We start from the raw sequence: 19513 nt of genomic DNA on the forward strand, positions 1-19513 counted from the left end.
TTAATTTGTGCTTTGTTTTACCCCCATTTTTTACCACAAGGACAAGTTATAAGATAAATAACTGCCTTAGTGTAGCACGTGATAATACCTTTGATTGGGATCTGTTTCCCTGTTTGGGGGTGTTTGAAGGATCTACATTTATAAGTGCCATTGCATTGAGCACAGCCATTACATTTGTATTTTCCATTCAGTAGGGTTGGAAATACACGCTGTGCAGGGATATCTTGGGGTGGTAAATCAGAGTTTACCAATTGATCTCTGAGGTTTCTGCCCCACGAGAATACGACCAAGGGAAGGTCTGAAAACACATTACCGATACTATCATTGGATCTTAGAATGTGCCAATGTTTGTGAACGATTCCCTTAATTTGTTCAGAGCAATTTGAATAGCGGGTAGTTAGAACGCAATAATGCTTATTTTTGCGACACTGACCTTGAAAAAGGTCATGTTTTGTTTTGAATTTTCTCAATGGCATTATTAATCTGACCATGTTTGGTACCCGCTCTCTCTTTCTGTCGAAATCTGATTTGTTTTTTTACAAATTCTTTTGATTCGACAGAATTGGCTGTCGGGCAAACTGTTTCTCAAGGGAAGTGGGTGACAACGATCAGCCCTCCACAAACTGTTACGATCAGTAGGTTTCCTGTAAAGAACAGTGTATAGAACATTATCTTCACACAAGATCAGAAGATCGAGAACTGATTTGACGTCTATCAGATTGCATAGTGAATCTCAGATGCTCAGAACAGGAGTTAAGAAAAGCATGGAACGCCTGGAGCTGTTTTGCATCACCCCTCCATAGAACAAAAATATCAATATACTGTTTCCAAATAATGATGTGAGGCAAGAAAATATTTTTGAGAGGATTGAAAATAGACTGTTTCCACATACAAATTAGCATAGTTATGCGCCATGGGGGAACCCATAGCAGTACCCTTCGTCTGAATGAAGAAATAATTTAGAAACATGAAGTAGTTGTGTGTGAGTACCATTTCAGCCAATGTTATAATGCACACACTGTAAGGTAGTTCATTAGGGTCACTTTGCAGAAGAAAATGTTCCACAGCCTCAATACTGCCCTCGTGTGGAATATTTGTGTATAACGACTCAACAACAAAAGTAACTAACAAATTATTATCAGGGAGAGGATCAAGAGATTCAATAATAGAGATCATACTGCTGGTGTCCTTTGCAAGGGAGGGGATCTGTTCTGCGAGTGGTCTAGTAAAAAAGTCAACAAAAGTCAATAGAGGGGCCATCAATGCCCGCTACAATAGGGCGCCCTGGAGGTTTTGTAACATTCTTGTGTAATTTCAGGTAGTATAAAAAGTGGCAATTTTGGGGTGTTGAATAGCCAAAGAGTCATGTTATTTTTTGGATATCTGACCAGAACTTAACCATCTAGGACAGTAAAGATCATGTTATGAAATTGGGAAGTGGGGTTACTTCTGAGTTTCTTGTAAAAGGTGTTATCTATGACACCCATTTACATAAACTGTCCTATCCATGAGTACAACCGACCCACCCTTATCAGCAGGGCGGGTAAGGACTGACGGGGAGCTAAAGTATCCCCTTAAAACGGATGTTTCTAAAAAACTTAAACATGTCTACCTTAACATCAAAATTGTTGCACTGGGTTGTAGGCACAAAAGATAACCCTTTATTAAGCAAGGAGACATGGGCAGGGCTCAATATCTTGCTTGATAAATTAAAAACACTCAGTCCCGTGGGTTTTGGGAACGTGTGAATGGTCCCCTCTGCCTCTGGTAATCGTTTCTTCTTACCCTGTCGGGTGCTGCATCTCGTCGGTGCACGTGCCCGCGGCCACCTCCGCCCTAACGTCGGCTCAGTCTCTCGTTGGATAAAAAACTGCCACTGGAAGCAGATGAGGTGCTGGTTGTAGAGCGTTGGTCAGATGGAGGTGGATAGAAGTAAGCGGCACCCCTCCTGCGTCTGTCATGGAGAGGAGGAGCAGGACCTCTTATCAGGGTTTCTCCAGAAGTAGACTTTGTCCTTGGCCTTGTCTTTTTTGTCTTGGTTGAATTTCTTGATTTTAAGTTCCTTTTATTTCTGTAGACAGCTTGTCCTGGAGCGCTTGGTTAGTTTGCATCAGTTAATTGAATATGCCATCATCATTAACAGCTCCTTGCAGAGCTGTGCGTTTCTCTTTAATCTTGTTATCCATTTCAGTAAAATCAACAATTAATGTCAACAATTAATGTCTTTAAATCAATCGAGCATTTGTTCAGGATGGCACACCAGTGCTCACAGAAATCATCTGTGCTGAGTCCCCATGGAATAATGTCTTGACGCACATAATCACTAAGAGTGACTATATGTAGATGCATTCTCGTCTGGCACTTAGATAAATGTAACAGTTCTTTCGAGAGGTCAGAATTGCCCCCCTGGCATGTCAAAAAGGGACTCCGATACAATTATCTTACCATGTTCCCTTTGGCTGTATTCAAAGTAATCTCGTTTGGGTCTTTGACCAGTGTCTTGAAAATAATTATCATTCGGCATCGTTTTAGAGATTTTTGTCGGTAGGGTGCTGTTTACTGGGTAACAGAATAATCTATAGGCGAAAGAATCGCACACCGTATACAACGGGTATGACAAAACGTTTATTTTTACTGCTATACTTCATTTTTACTGCTGTGCTTAAGAACAGCCCTTAGCCGTGGTATATTGGCCATATACCACATCTCCTCGGGCCTCATTGCATAATTGATCCCCTATGAGGCATTTTCGCCCATTAGGATCAGGGTTGAAGCACCTATTGATGAAGTCAAAGCCAGAGGCTATGTATTATTGTACCGTACTTAAGGACCTTAACAATCTGACAAGTAATCCTGTAAGGCAGCGATTCTCAACTGGTGGGTAAGAACCCAAATTTGGGTCGCGGTACGTTTTGAATGGGTCGTGGGTGTTTGAGTATTAAAAGAATACTCCAGTCTGAATTTAGAGTAAACAACTTGATTACATTATTTCATCTCTCAACAATTGTTCTTCAATCACTGTATTTTCATTATACGCTGAGTGTACAAAACATTAGGAACTCCTTCCTAATATTGAGTTGCACCCCCTTTTACCCAAGGTGTCGAAAGCGTTCCACAGGGATTCTGGCCCATGTTTTCTCCAATGCTTCACACAGTTGTGTCAAGTTGGCTCGATGTCCTTTGGTTGGTGGACCAATCTCAATATACACAGCAAACTGTTGAGCGTGAAAAACCTAGGAGCGTTGCAGTTCTTGATACAAACCGGTGCGCCTGGCACCTACTACCATACCCCGTTCAAAAGCACTTGATTCTTCAGCCTTGCCCATTCACCCTCTGAATGGCACACATACAGAATCCATGTCTCAATTGTTTCAAGGCTTAAAAATCATTATTCTTTTCCTTCTACACTGATTTGAAGTGGATTTAACAAGTGACATCAATAAGGGATCATAGCTGTCATATGGTCAGTCTGTCATGGAAAGAGCAGATGTTTTTAATGTTTTGTATACTCTGTGTAATTCGTTCATTCATATAAAAGTATTCAAATTATGGCAGAATTGTTGAAGCCCGGTGCATCTCAGCATCAGATTTCAGATGTTCAGATCCCATATATTCCATCAAATATTCACAGCATTTTATTTTGAACCTGCCTCTTTTTGTACTCTGTAGCCACTCTGGCCAAACATACTGTACTTTGTAAGCAGTTAATCAAATGGATGGAAGTAATCCTTGTTGTCAGGCTAACTGTGTCTCTGTTCTGCCCTGGGGGTGTGGCGTATAATACACTGACTTTGGGTGGTTGTTATCTCTGTGTGCGCATTTGCACGTACGTGTGTGTTTAGGAGCTGGGCATCAAACACCCTCTGCACAGGAAGAAGCTCCAACTGGCCCTGCAGGCTCTGGGCTCTGAGGAGGATGACAATAAGGGCAAACTGGACTACAACTGGGTGACCAGTGAGTAGATGAACTGCCAGTATGGGGTCAAGGTTTTATACTGGGGTTTTACTATGCCTTACGTCATCTCATGTTGTCTAAATTATATGGTGGGCGTTTTGAATTAATTGTAATCCAATTTACTAGTTATAAATGTGATTCAAGTGCTCTCAAAATGCAAGTTTGATTGTTTGATTTCTGATGGCAAAATTGACTGGCAGGTTGGCAAATCTCACTCTCTTTCTTGCCCTCTCTCGCCTTCTCTCCCCCTCTCTCGCCTTCTCTCCCCCTCTCTCGTCTCCTTCCTCAGGATGGCTGGATGACATTGGCCTGCCTCAGTATAAGACCCAGTTCGATGAAGGGAGGGTGGACGGCCGCATGCTGCACTATATGACAGTAGTGAGTCAGACCGACTGATGCTCGCGCACACACACACCCACCAATATTCCTGTCCTCAGGCCATGCATGGGTCTGATCAGAGCCACAGATAGAGATATATGTCGTATGTCTCTGGGCATAATGATCACACTGCTAGTTCACATTAGGCTGAACAGCGTGGATTAGTAACACTGGAGAAGGCATAGTCTTACCCTCTGGACGCAATCACTACACAATGCCTTGATATAAGACCGCTCACAAAAACACTTGCCATGCACCACACTACTATTTGTTTTTTTCCATTGCTTTCGTGCAATTCTCACAAGTACAGTGCCTTCGGGAAGTATTCAGACCCATTGAATTTTCCACATTTTGTTACGTTACAACCTTATCCTAAAAGTGATTAAATAAATCTAAAAAATCCTCAGCAATCTACACCCAATACCCCATAATGACAAAGAGAAAACAGGTTTTTATTTTCTTTTGCAAATGTATGAATAATAAACAAAAATGACCTTATTTGCATAAGTATTCAGACCCTTTGCAATTAGACTGAAAATTGAGCTCAGGTGCATCCTGTTTCCATTGATCATCCTTGATGTTTCTACAACTTTATTGGTGTCCACCTGTGGTAAATTCGGTTGATCGGGCATGATTTGGAAAGGCACACACCTGTCTATATAAGGTCCCACAGTTGACAGCGCATGTTAGAGCAAAAACCAAGCCATGAGGTCGAAGGAATTGTCCATAGAGCTCCGAGACAGGATTGTGTCAAGGCACAGATCTGGGGAAGGATAACCAAAACATTTCTGGAGCATTGAAGGTCCCCAAGAACACAGTGGCCTCCATCATTCTTAAATGGAAGAAGTTTGTGTATTACTTTGTTAGTTACAGCGAGCAAGGACAACCAGCACCGTCAATCATAGTTAACGGGTTGTAATGTTATTCCACCATTGCCTCACATATACCGCAGGTGTCATAAGAGTGTCATAAACCATCACTCAGAACCCCATCAATACATTTTTTTTTTTTTTCTTCATCTGTTTTTTTTTTTTTTATATACAAACGTACACATTTCATCAACAAGTAATGCCAATTCACAAATATCAATTCTTCTCTGTTTTCCAATAGTCAATCATGAACATATCAAAACAAACCTCAACAACTCAATGAGTCAGTGTTTGAGTCCATTAAACATCGCCACTGAACATTCAGTCTTTCTGGAGGCCTGCTGGCCCTCTCAGACCTGCGCAGGTTCTAAGGCTCTGTGTCTGAAGCTTCTGGCCACTCCTAGTACCTTCTGTCACATCCCCACTTGTTCTCCATTCTTTGGAGTCCAGTGGCAGTATGCCGGTGTCCTCAAACGTCTCCTGTGTTCTCAAAAGGTTTTGTCTGTTGCGCCGATACACAGACCCATCTTCTGTCCTGACTGTATATGATCAAGGCGCAACCAGTATCCTTTTTATCCCATAAATTCGGATCCCGGATTCGTACCACATCCTGAGCTGCCAACGGTAACAACTCTCTAGCAGTTTTGTTATAGTAGAATTTGTGTCTTGCCTTCAGCTGTAGGGCCCTATCATTCACACCTAATGGGCAGTCATTCAGGCAGAAACTAGGCAACCTGGAACGCAACTTGCGTCCCATTTTAAGATTTCTGCAGGTGACCGGCCACATTCCAAGGGCGCTGTTCTGTAAGACAATATAGCCAAGTATTGATCAGTCCCACTGTGTGCTGATATTTTAAGAGTCTCTTCACAATTTGCACACCTTTTTTCAGCCTTCCCATTATTTTTAGGATATAGCGGACTAGAGGTTATATGTCTGAACTCATAATGCTCTGCAAACATCTAAAACTCACTGCAAGCAAACTGAGGTGCATTATCAGAAACAACCACTAGGGGGAATACCATGCCTAGCAAAACATTATTTCAAGTGCAAAATGACAGTCTTTGCTGTTGTGCTGGACAAGAGTGCAATTTCAGGGTAATTTGACAAGTAGTCGATAGTCAACAAATAGTCCTTACCATTGCAGTGAAACAAGTCGACTCCAACCTTTTCACAGGCTGTGGTGGGTACCTCTCCCATAACCATGGGCTCCTTAGGCTGTCTAATGAAATTTGAGATGTCTCACAATTTCCCACCATTTGCTCAATGTCAGAATTTATATTTGGTCAATAAAGGGACTCTCTGGCCCTTCACTTACATTTCTCAGCTCCCAGCTGTCCTTCATGTACTCTCTTTATCATCTCTTGTTGCATTAAAGTAGGTATCACCATTCTGTTATTCTTCAACAGCACACAATTGACCACTGACAGCTCTGCTTACAAGAGCCTTTTTGATAGCCATTTTCCAGATTATGGATCACCTTGCAAAGAATGGGATCTGTTGTCATCTCTAAAACAATTCTCTGTCGTTGCTGCTCTGGAACAGGAAGTGACTCCATGACCATATCCACATGCAAGGAAACCTCTTCCTCCATAGACTCCTGATTGAGTCTGATTTGGGCCACCACAGATGGAGCCCTTTAGTGGTAGCAGATGCCCTCTCAAGTTGACCCAGGCACATTGGTTAGAACAAAATCATAGCGTTGCAATCTAATCAACATCCTTCGAAGACGAGGAGGCATGCCATTCAGATTGTTTTGAGAGATTGGAATAAGGGGTTCACGGTCTGTTTCTAGAATCACCTTTAAGCTGTAAATGTAACAGTGGAACTTCTTACGACCAACCCTAGGCGCTCCTTTTCTATTTGAGCACAACACTTCTCGGCATCAGTCAAAGAACGGGCCACAGGCTTCCACACACCTTGATGGAGGCGTCCATGGTCACCTTAGTAAGCCTTGTCAGGTTCGAGAAAAGTTAGCACTTGCTATTCTGCCAAAATGTTCTTTACATTGTTCCACTCTCTTTCATGTTCTCTGTTCCACGAGAACTCTGTCTTGTCCTGAAGGAGTGTCCTTAAGTTCATTGTTTTAGCTGACAGATTTGGTACAAACTTTCCCAAATAATTGACCATACCCAAAAACCTGCTGAATGTCTTTCCTATCTGTGGGATTAGCCATCTTCCTCGCCGCATTGACCTTGGTATGATCAGACTGCACACCCTCCAATGATAGCCTATCCCCAAGAAATGTGATTTGCTTCACACAAAACTGACATTTAGCCTGATTTTAGCTTCAAACCATGCTTCTGAACCCTCTGCAGATTATTTTCCAACCGCTCATTTTGTTCCTGAATAGTGGACCCCCAGACCAGAAAATCATCCACACACACACACAAACTCCCTCTAACCCTTCAATGACCCTTTCCATGTTCTTGTGAAAGAGCTCAGGGGCAGAACTTATGCCAACAGGTAACCTCTTAAAGGAATATCTTCCAAAGGGGGTATTGACTGTACAAAACTTGGTGCTGGCTGCATCCAACCTCACCTGCCAGAATCCATTTGAAGCATCCAACTTGGAGAAATAATGTGTGCCAGCCATTTCACACACTATCTCATCCCTCTTAAGAATCTTAAAATGCTCCTTTTGATACATTTATTAAGGTCTTCGGGGTCCATACACACTCTCAGATCGCCATTCCTTTTCCGAACAACACCATGAAATTGACCCAGTTGGTTGGCTCCTCTGTTTTCACGAGCACATCGAGTTTCACCATTCTTCCCAACTCCTCCTTTAGATCCTTCCGTAGTGGCACCAGGTACTCTGTGCGGTGCATGAATCACTGGCTTGGCATTCTCTGTGAGGGTAATCGAGTGAAGGAGAGGTACTTCTCCAAATCCTGTGAACACATCCGAATATCTTTGCCAATCTCCTCACCATTTTGATGACTTGTCACCCGTTGAACACTGTGCAGCCAGTCAGTCATTAATGGTGTACGCTCGCTTAACCAGTCTCAACGACTCACATGCTGTATTTCCCAAGAGAGAATCATGCCCCTCTGGTACAATCACAAACATAAGTGTGTGTGGCTTCTTGTTTTTCGCTTTACAGTTAGCCGACACAAAACTTTAGTCTCAATTGCTTGGCCATTGTACGCTTTGAGCGCCACAGCCTTTTGCATGATGACTGGTTTGTGCTTTAACTCATAAACATACCTCATATTAATTAGGTTGACTTTAGCTCCTGTATCCAGCTTTAAGTTCAAAATTGTACCATTGACCACTAGTGGTACAACCCAATGGTCACTAGCTATAGTATGGACCTGTGATGGTTCTTGCCCATCCTCCATGCGCCCCCTTGTGTCCTCACAGTGCCCACAAACAAATCACTTTGTTCATTCTCCTCCATTTCAATAGTGTGAACATTTTGTCCCCCATACTTGTCCTTTGCAATACACATTTTGTAGTGAAATGTCACAAAGGCAGGACACTTCCTGTTCTGGTGCCTGGTGCCACACCTGTTAGATTCATATTGCTTGTGAATCCTTTGATCAAAGTCGTATTGCTTGTGGCTCCTTTGCTCATAGCGCCCCCTTGTGTCCTTATCTATAATATCCACTGCTGCGCTTTCCACCTCCATAGCAGTGCTTGCTGGTGTGGAGCTAAAGGTTTTAATATGCAATTGCATTCGCCTGACATATATATTTTTACTACAGTGTCCAAATGTAACTCACTTTCCCTCAGAAATCTTTCTATAACTCTAGAGTCATTTATACCAAACACAGTCTTATCTTGAAGCATAGATGAGGTTAGGTCTACAAAATGACACGTCTGTGCTTTTAATTTCAAATCAGTAAGAAAGACGCCAAACTTTTCACCTTGCTGTTGTATACGACAGTGAAACACAACATTCATATGTCTCATTCTTCTTAGGTGAACAATATGCATCAAACTGATCCAGTTCCTCCGTGAACTCGTCTTTATCCTCCTCATTTGCAAACGTGAAGGTATTGAATATATTGATTGCCTGGGTACCCGCTATAGTAAGAAAAATAGCAACTTTACATTCATCCGGCTCCTTCGTAACTCCAATGGCACACGTATACAGAAAAAAACCCTGCCGAAATGTTTTTCAATTCACATCCACATTCCCATCCAGGTTCAAAGCCTCTGGTGGCTTGATTATATCCATTGCACTTACATAAACTCCAACATTCACAGAAAAAAGCATGATTTCCACTCCTAGTACCATGTATTACTTTCTTAGTTACAGCGAGCAAGGACAACCAGCACCACCGTCAATACAAGTTTGGAACCACCAAGACTCTTCCTAGAGCAATCGGGAGAGAAGGGTCTTGGTCAGGGAGGTGACCAAGAACTCAATGTGCACTCTGACAGAGCTCTAAGGTTCCTCTGTGGAGATAAGAACCTTCCAGAAGGACAACCATCTCTGCAGGACACCACCAATCAGGCCTTTATTGTAGAGTGGCCAGACGGAAGCAACTCCTCAGTAAAAGTTACATGACAGCCTGCTTGGAATTTTCCAAAAGGCACCTAAAGAAACAAGATTCTCTAGTCTGATGAAACCAAGAATGAACTCTTTGGCCTGAATGCCAAGCGTCACGTCTGGAGGAAACCTGGCACCATCCCTACGGTGAAGCTTGGTCACCACCAGCAATATTCTGTGGTGTTTTTTCTAGTGGCAGGGACTTGGAGACTAGTTAGGATCGAGGCAAAGATGAACGGAGCAAAGTACCAGAGAGATCCTTGATGAAAATCTGCTCCAGAGCGCTCAGGCTGGGGCCAGGGTTCACCTTCCAACAGGACAACGACCCTAAGCACACAGCCAAGACAACGCAGGAGTGGCTTCGGGTGGCCCAGCCAGACTCCGGACTTGAACCTGAACAAACATCTCTGGAGAGACCTAAAAATAGCTGTGCACCAACCTGACAGAGCTTGAGAGGATCTGCAGAGAAGAATGAGAGAAACTCCCCAAATACAGTTGTGCCAAGCTTGTAGTGTCACACCCAAGAAGACTCAAGGCTGTAATTGCTGCCAAAGGTGCTTCAAAAAGTACTGAGTAAAGGGTCTGAATACTTCCGTAAATGTGATATTTATTAATCTTCTCTTTTTTTATTTGTCATTATGGGGTATTGTGTGTAGATTGATGAGAATAAGGCTGTAACCTAACAATGTGGAAAAAGTCTGAATACTTTCCTGAAGGTACTGTGTGTGTAATAACTGTGTGTGTGTACAGTAAACATGTTTCCAAAATGGAGTTGCTGGGGCCTTTTTGATGGGGGGTTTACACTGCTTTACTAAAATGTAATTGGCCAATACAGTACTTTATTACTGTAAAATGTGCCATTTACTTAAAAGATGCTTTTATCCAATGGGACAACAGTGAGTCCAATACAATGCGTGATTACAATACAGGTAGGTGTATGATTGCCATCTGTATTAGCATGCGACTCTCCTCCAAGCCATGGGTGAGGCATGCGATGACATCAATCCAGACCAATGTCAGGCTTGGATTCGTCATGCCAACAGGTTTTTCACCAGGCGAATGAACAATGAGGACATTGACTGCAATGTCGATGAGAACCTATGGCTGAGAGTAGAGTTAGTGCTTGATGCAAACTAGTGCCTGCTAAACGTTAAGTTTCTTTCATTCCTTTCATTTGTTTAATTTGTTGCTGGGTTTTTCACGCTCAACAGTTTCCCGTGTGTATCAAGAATGGCGCCGAAGGAGATGGCCGCCGTTTTACGATCCGTAACCAATTGTGCATGTTTTTTCGCGTTATTTGTGACTTATTTGGTACATAATGTTTCTGCCACCGTGTCTTATGACCAAAAAGAGCTTCTTGATATCAGGGCAGCGATTACTCACCCCGTACTGGATGCATTTTTCTTCTTCAACGAGTCTGATGGAAGGGATTTACTCCAGACACCCGACAAGGCCCTCATCCCCATCATTCGCAGGAGGAAAAGACGGAGGAATCGTGGACGACGGTCCGGGTGCCTTGTAAGGATATGTCGCTGAGAGGGTAATTGACCTTTACCATCAGTTCTATTAGCCAACTTACAATCAATCAATAATAAAATAGATGAACTACGAGCACATATATACTACCAACGGGACATTAAAAACTGTAATATATTTCACTGAGTCGTGGCTGAACGACAGCATGATTAACATACAACTGGTGGGTTTTAAGCTTTTTCGGCAGGATGGAACAGCAGGCCTCTACCTGAGGTAGAGTATCTTATGATAAGCTGTAGACCACACTATCGACCAAGAGTGTACATCTATTTTTTTCGTAGTTGTCTATATACCACCACACACCGATACTGTCCCTAAGACCGCACTCAATGAGCTGTATACGGCTATAAGCAAATAAAAAATAAATAAAAAATAAGAAATCACTCATCAAGAGGCGGTGCTTCTAGTGGCCGGGGACTTTAATGCAGGGAAACTCAAATCAGTTTTAAACTTACTGAGTCTGTAATACCAACATGTTTCAAGCAGACCACCGTAGTCCCTGTACCCAAGAACACTAAGGTAACCTACCTAAATTACTACTGACCCGTAGCACTCACATCTGTAGCCATGAAGTGCTTTGAAAGGCAGGTCATGGCTCACATTAACACCATTATCGCAGAAACTCTAGAACCACTCCAGTTGCATACCGTCCCAACAGATCCACAGATGATGCAATCTCTATTGCACTCCACACTGCAAGGAACACATACAGTTGAAGTCAGAAGTTTACATACACTTAGGTTGGAGTCATTAAAACTTGTTTTTCAACCACTCCACAAATTTCTTGTTAACAAACTATAGTTTTGGCAAGTCAGTTGTGTCATGCACAAAGTAGATGTCCTAAGTAATTTTTCTAACAATTGTTTACAGACAGATTATTTAACTTAATTAATTCATTGTATCACAATTCCAGTGGGTCAGAAGTTTACATATACTAAGTTGACAGTGCCTTTAAACAGCTTGGAAAAATCCAGAAAATGATGTCATGGTTTTAGAAGCTTCTGATAGGCTAATTGACATAATTTGAGTCAATTGTAGGTTTACCTGTGGATGTATGTTCAAGGCCTACCTTCAAACTCAGTGCATCTTTGCTTGACATCATGGGAAAATCAAAATAAATCAGCCAAGACCTCAGAAACAACATTGTAGACCCCCACCAGTCTGGTTCATCCTTGAGAGCAATTTCCAAATACCTGAAGGTACCACATTCATCTGTACAAACAATAGTACAAAAGTATAAAGACCATGGGACCACGCAGCCCTCATACCGCTCAGGAAGGAGACGCGTTCTGTCTCCTAGATATTAACTATCTTTGGTGCGAAAAGTGCAAAATCAATCCCATAAAAGCAAAGGACCTTGTGAAGATGCTGGAGGAAACGGGTACAAAAGTCTCTGTATCCACAGTAAAACCAGTCCTATATCGACATAACCTGGAAGGCCGCTCGGCAAGGAAGAAGCCACTGCTCCAAAACCGGCATAAAAAAGCCAGACTACGGTTTGCAACTGCACATGGGGACAAATATCATTGTTTTTTGAGAAATGTAATCTTGTCTGATGAACAAAAATATAATTGTTTGGCCATAATGACCATCGTTATGTTTGGAGGAAAAAGGGGGGTGCTTGCAAGCTGAAGAACACCATCCCAATCGTGACGCACGGGGGTGGCAGCATCATGTTGTGGGGGTGCTTTGCTTCAGGAGGGACTAGTGCACTTCACAAAATAGATGGCATCGTGAGGTAGGAGAATTGTGGATATATTGAAGCAACATCTCAAGACATCAGTCAGGAAGTTTAAGCTTGGTTACAAATGGGTCTTCCAAATGGACAATGACCCCAAGCATTCTTCCAAAGTTTTGGCAAAATGTCTTAAGGACAACAAAGTCAAGGTATTGGAGTGGCCATCACTAAGCCCTGACCTCAATCCTATAAATTTGTGGGCAGAACTGAAAAAGTGTGTGCGAGCAAGGAGGCCTACAAACCTGACTCCGTTACACTAGCTTTGTCAGGAGAAATGGGCCAAAATTCACCCAACTTATTGTGGGAAGCTTGTGGAAGGCTACCCGAAACGTTTGACCCAAGTTAAACAATTTAAAGGCAATGCTACCAAATACTAATTGTGTATGTAAACGTCTGACCCACTGGGAATGTGATGAAAGAAATAAAAGCTCAAATAAGTAATTCTCTCTACTATTATTCTGACATTTCACATTCTCAAAATAAAGTGGTGATCCTAACTGACCTAAGACAGGGAATTTTTACGAGGATTAAATGTCAGGAATTGTGAAAAATTGAGTTTAATGTATTTGCGTAATGTCTATGTAAACTTCTGACTTCAACTGAATGTGAGAATGCTGTTAATTGACTACAGCTCAGCGTTAAACACCATAGTGCCCTCTTAGCTCATCACTAAGCTAAGGACCCTGGGACTAAACACCTCCCTCTGCAACTGGATCTTGGACTTCCTAACAGGCCGCCACAGGTGGTAAGAGTAGAGAACAACACATCCGCCATGCTGATCCTCAACACGGGGGCCCCTCAGGGGTGGGTGCTCAGTCCTCTCCTGTACTCCCTGTTCACTCATAACTGCATTGCCAGGCACGACTCCAACACCATCAAGTTTCGGCAAACAACAGCCTGATCAACGATGAGACAGCCTATAAGGAGGAGGTCAGAGACATGGTCTTGTGGTGCCAGGACAACCTCTCCCTCAATGTGATCAAGACGAAGGAGATGATTGTTGACTATAGGAAAAGGAGGACCGAGCACACCCAATTTTGTCATTGACGGGGCTGTCGTGGAACAGGTTGAGAGCTTCAAGTTCCTTGGTGTCCACATTACCAACAAACTATCAGGGTCCAAACACACCCAGACAGTCATGAAGAGGGCACAACAAAGCCTATTTCCCCCTCAGGAGACTGAAACGATTTGGCATGGGTCCTCATCCTCAAAAGGACCTCTGTGTCAGAGGAAGGCCCTAAAAATTGTCAGACTCCTGGCACCCTAGTCATAGACTGTTCTCTCAGCTACAACACGACAAACGGTACCGGAGCGCCAAGTCGAGGTCCAAAAGGCTTCTTAACAGCTTCTACCCCCAAGCCATAAGACTCCTGAACAGCTAATCCAAGGGCTACTCAGACGCCTCTCTTACTCTGCTGCTAATCTCTGTTTATAATGAATGCAGAGTCACTTTAGTAACTTCCTACATGTAGATATTACCTCAACTAACCGGTGCCCCCGCACATTGACTCTGTACCGGTACCACCTGTATTTTGCCTTGCTTGTTATTTTGCTGCTGCTGTTTTAATTATTTGTTACTTTTATTATCTATTTTTTTACTTGAACACTTATTTTAAAATCTTAACTTCTTCAAGCATTGTTGGTTAAGGGCTTGTAAGTAAGCATTTCACTGTATTTGGCGCATGTGACATACAATTTGATTTGAATGGTCCACCACCCAAAGGACATCTCAATATAAGGAAGGTGCTCTTGATGTTTTGTTCACTGTGTATCTGATAAATACATACATTTTTTTTTTGCATCAATGATTGTGAAAGATGTCCTTAATGACCACACCTTTGATTACACATGGGATAGAAATTATATTTCCAGTCCATTTTGATGGGTGTATTGCATACTGTGAAAACAGTGTAATGTACTATCATTTACAGTACTGTAGCATATACTTTATTTGCTATTGGATTAACTGGTTGTTAAAACAAGTAAATTGAGAAGATATTGTTTCAGTGATTTAAATCAAACTGTTCTCATTGTATTTCACATACCTATATTTTGAATATAAGACTTACTGCGTTACAAGTGTTACCAGTTTGGCATTTTGTACTAGAGTTTTGAGAATTCACTGCATACTTGTGAAAATAGCAGCAACGCGATTGGGGAAAAAAGCTGTATTATCTTGATATTACTTTGGTCAAGACAACCAAATAGAATCTCATCAGATTATATGACTTTACCTGCTGGGTAGTAGGTTTTTTCTTTGCTTAATGAAAAACTCATCACTAACTCAACCTGAGTGCTCCTGACGGCTTTTTCCGTCTGACCTGACATATTACTCTTAACATTCTTGTTCCTGTGTGTCCTCTGTTAGGATGACCTGTTGTCTCTGAAGGTGGGCAGTGTGCTCCACCACCTCAGCATCAAAAGAGCCATCCAGGTGCTACGCCTCAACAACTACGAGCCCAACTGCCTGCGCCGACGGCCCTCCGATGAGGTTAGGCCACTGGAACACTGGTCGTTTTCATTAGGCAACAAACGCAAGACAACTGACTGAAACAGGGCTTATTGTTGCTTTCCGTTGTTTTAAATTGTTTTCTGGTGTGGGCCCTAATGAACACAACCCTGGTTCCAGGGATACATGATACATTGTCAATGCTACTGTTACTGTTGTGAAGGCTCATGTCCTCACCCATAACCTCTGGACACGTCCCTCCATTGCCACTCACCTCACCTGTCTTCACTTTGCTCATTAGCACCCTTGACTGTTTAAGCAGTAGTTTCTCCCTCTAGTCTTCCTTATTCCTGTTGGTGAATGCATGGGGCGGCCAACTTATATTTTCCTTTCAATGTTGTGCTTGACGGACAATAAACATGTTGAGCTCCTGTTGGAGAAACTCCCCTCTGAGCAGTTTAGCGAATTCAAGCATTTCATCTGTACAGTCGTGGCCAAAAGTTTTGAAAATTACACAAATATGAATTTTCACAACGTCTGCTGCCTCAGTTTGTATGATGGCAATTAGCATATACTCCAGAATGTTATGAATAATGATCAGATGAATTGCAATTATTTGCAAAGTCCCTCTTTGCCATGCAAATGAACTGAATCCCCCAAAAACATTTCCACTGCATATCAGCCCTGCCACAAAAGGACAAGCTGACATCATGTCAGTGATTCTCTCGTTAACACAGGTGTGAGTGTTGACGAGGACAAGGCTGGAGATCACTCTATCATGCTGATTGAGTTTGAATAACAGACTGGAAGCTTCAAAAGGAGGGTGGTGCTTGGAATCATTGTTCTTCCTGTGTCAAATATGGTTACCTGCAAGGAAACACGTGCCGTCATAGTTTATTTGCAAGAAAAGGGCTTCACAGGCAAGGATATTGCTTCCAGTAAGATTGCACCTAAATCAACCATTTGTCAGATTATCAAGAACTTCAAGGAGAGCGGTTCAATTGATGTGAAGAAGGCTTCAGGGAGCCCAAGAAAGTCCAACATGCGCCAGGACCGTCTCCTAAAGTTGATTCAGATGGCCCGGTGTCAAAAAGGGCAGCAAAGAAGCCACTTCTCTCCAGGAAAAACATCAGGGACAGATTGATATTCTGCAAAAGGTACAGGGGTAAAGTCATTTTCTCTGATGAATCCCCTTTCCGATTGTTTGGGGCATCCGGAAAAAAGCTTGTCCGGAGAAGACAAGGTGTGCACTACCATCAGGCCTGTGTCATGCCAACAGTAAAGCATCCTGAGACCATTCATGTGTGGGGTTGCTTCTCCGCCAAGGGAATGGCTCACTCACAATTTTGCCTAAGAACACATCCATGAATAAAGAATGGTACCAACACATCTTCTGAGAGCAGCTTCTCCCAACCATCCAGGAACAGTTTGGTGATGAACAATGCCTTTTCCAGCATGATGGAGCACCTTGCCACAAGGCAAAAGTGATGATTAAGTGGCTCGGGGAACAAAACATAGATATTTTGGGTCCATGGCCAGGAAACTCCCCAGACCTTAATCCCATTGAGATCTTGTGGTCAATCCTCAAGAGGTGGGTGGACAAACAAAAACCCACAAATTCTGACAAACTCCAAGCATTGATTATGCAAGAATGGGATGCCATCAGTCAGGATGTGGCCCAGAAGTTAATTGACAGCATGCCAGGGTGGATTGCAGAGGTCTTGAAAAAGAAGGGTCAACAATGCAAATATTGACTCTTTGCATCAACTAAATGTAATTGTCAATAAAAGCCTTTGACACTTATGAAATGCTTGTAATTATACTTCAGTATTCCATAGTAACATCTGACAAAAATATCTAAAGACACTGACAGCAGAGTTTGTGAAAATTAATATTTGTGTCATTCTCAAAACTTTTGGCCATGACTATAGATCTAGCACAGGTGCTGTATCCTTCAACCTACCAGACTTTGCCACCTGGCTCCAGGCAGAGTTGCCTGCCTCGACACAGAACAGCATCAGGTCAACAGCGTCACTCCCCTCGCCGGCCCATCCAAGGCACTGCATCTTCCACTGGTCAGGTTGAGTCGTCAGCCATCATCACCCCGTATACCCACAAGTGCAACCTGCTATTCAGCTGATCACCACATTAGTAGATGTGCACACTTCAGACAGATTACCAATGACCAGATGGTAAACTGGATCCAGAACCTCAAGAGATGCTGGTGCTGTGCCCGAAACCACCAAGCTGAAAAATGCGATCAATCCACAACGTTATCCTGCATCCTTTCCCCATGTGCTCCTGTGTTTGTGTGAAATAAAACCCCACTATTTGGATTCCTGCTTTATCTCATTTCATTTGCATTCTTATCGATGTGCCATGGTGGCACTTTGAACTCTGAACCAGTCAAACCTCCTAATAAAGTCCACCTTTTCTATAGTTACTGTACCATCCTCTTTTTGTTGTTTACTCGTTCTCTACTTCTTCAATCTCCACAAGTGTTATCATATCCTGTCGCTCAGTCATTTGTTGTGTTGGTAAACACATTATGTTCTCCTGATTTGTCAGAACAATATCACACCAGCAGAGATCTCCCAGTGGACCAATCACAGAGTAATGGAGTGGCTGAGATCAGTAGACCTGGCGGAGTACGCCCCCAACCTGAGGGGCAGCGGCGTGCACGGGGGACTCATGGTGAGAAAGAATGATCAGATTTAATGTGGCCCAAAATTGTCTTTATAATTGTGGGCCACACGTTTAAACTCGAATATCTAAAATCAGATAGAGACTGCGTAGAAAAGATGATGGGTTATTTCGTCTATGAAACTCTGGTTAGTTATAATTTTATCTTTACAATGAGAATGGGATGCGTCTCAACCTATCCCACATCTCATAATGTTCCCTCTTCCCCCAGGTGCTGGAGCCTCGGTTCAATGTGGAGACCATGGCCCTTCTGCTGAACATTCCCCCCAACAAGACCCTGCTGCGGAGGCACCTGGCCACCCACTTCAACCTGCTGGTGGGATCTGAGGCCCAGGGGCTCAAACAGGATTATCTAGAGAACCCCGACTACACCCTGCTTACAGCCACCGCCAAGGTCAAGGTAGGGTTCAAAGGGAGTGCACAATATAAGAAATATGGTGCTATTTTGGATGCAGCCATGGTTTTACTGTAGGTAGGGGTGAGGAGTGATGGAGAAGGGGAAGATGTGGGTTTGGCTGTGGTAAGATATTGTTCTCATGTGTTTGACACTGGTTTTGGTTATTAACTTTAGTCTCAATTCATAATCATTTGAGAATTGATCTGTTCCCACCAGCTGAGGAAGATGACGTTTGGGAGCTTTGGCAGCCTGAGAAAGAAGAGGCAGGATGAGAGTGAGGAGTATGTCTGCCCCATGGACGTGGAGATGCCAAAGGGACGTAGCTTCCAAAAAGGCTATGAGCTCTACGAGGACGATCTGGACCGGCTAGAACAGGTCAACTTCTGGTTTGGTCCCAGATCTGTTTTTGCTGTCTTGCACAACTCCTATGCTGATTGTAGCCCACGCATTTTGGCCCAACATTTCTCTGTAGTGGTGGCATTGTGCTCAGTACACATAAGTTCTCCAAATAATAAATAAGTCATCACATCAATACTTACATTCAACCTCCACCTTTAGATTGTTCTCTAAATGTTTAGAGTTTGGTCGTCAGTACCGTGACAGGAGATGTATTGAACACTGAGGCACACTGTGCCTACTTAGTGTTCAGCTGCTCTGAAGGAATACACAAACAGGTCTACTAACAGGTGTTTTTAGTAGTGGTGTTGAGTGTCAAAAAACTAATCTGTTATTGTAGATGGAGGACTCCGAGGGAACTGTGAGGCAGATTGGAGCCTTCTCTGAGGGCATCCAAAACTTGACGGTATGAAGGAAACTATCTTGTGTTAGTGTTATGTTGATATGGTTTGTGGATAACAATATGTCACTATATTTGGGTAGTCCCATATGGATGATCAACAGATAGTTTGTTGATCGCATGACCATCTGTTGATAAGCAACATATTGCAAGGTTATGGTTAGGTTTAGAATAAAGGTTAGGGTAAGGGTTAA

At 42.8% G+C, this 19513-nt stretch overlaps 1 protein-coding gene across 6 annotated transcripts in view; it reads left to right on the forward strand.

Moving 5' to 3' along the window:
- LOC110522805 (liprin-beta-1) overlaps nucleotides 1-19513 on the forward strand; it is a 74736-nt gene that overhangs the window by 52180 nt on the left and 3043 nt on the right. For 4 of the 6 annotated variants that reach the window (XM_021601257.3, XM_021601258.3, XM_021601252.3 and 1 more), the window contains 7 exons: nucleotides 3843-3954; nucleotides 4244-4332; nucleotides 15343-15465; nucleotides 17992-18117; nucleotides 18338-18526; nucleotides 18740-18898; nucleotides 19260-19325. In XM_021601257.3, the coding sequence (XP_021456932.3) occupies nucleotides 3843-3954; nucleotides 4244-4332; nucleotides 15343-15465; nucleotides 17992-18117; nucleotides 18338-18526; nucleotides 18740-18898; nucleotides 19260-19325 (864 nt within the window). The remainder of the gene's footprint in view (nucleotides 1-3842; nucleotides 3955-4243; nucleotides 4333-15342; nucleotides 15466-17991; nucleotides 18118-18337; nucleotides 18527-18739; nucleotides 18899-19259; nucleotides 19326-19513) is intronic. The other 2 variants (XM_090230828.1, XM_090230814.1) reach the window with 1 other exon arrangement.

The sequence above is a fragment of the Oncorhynchus mykiss genome, chromosome 1 (genome assembly GCF_057628025.1).
Source record: "Oncorhynchus mykiss isolate SJ-2025 chromosome 1, ASM5762802v1, whole genome shotgun sequence".
Classification (NCBI taxonomy): domain Eukaryota; kingdom Metazoa; phylum Chordata; class Actinopteri; order Salmoniformes; family Salmonidae; genus Oncorhynchus; species Oncorhynchus mykiss.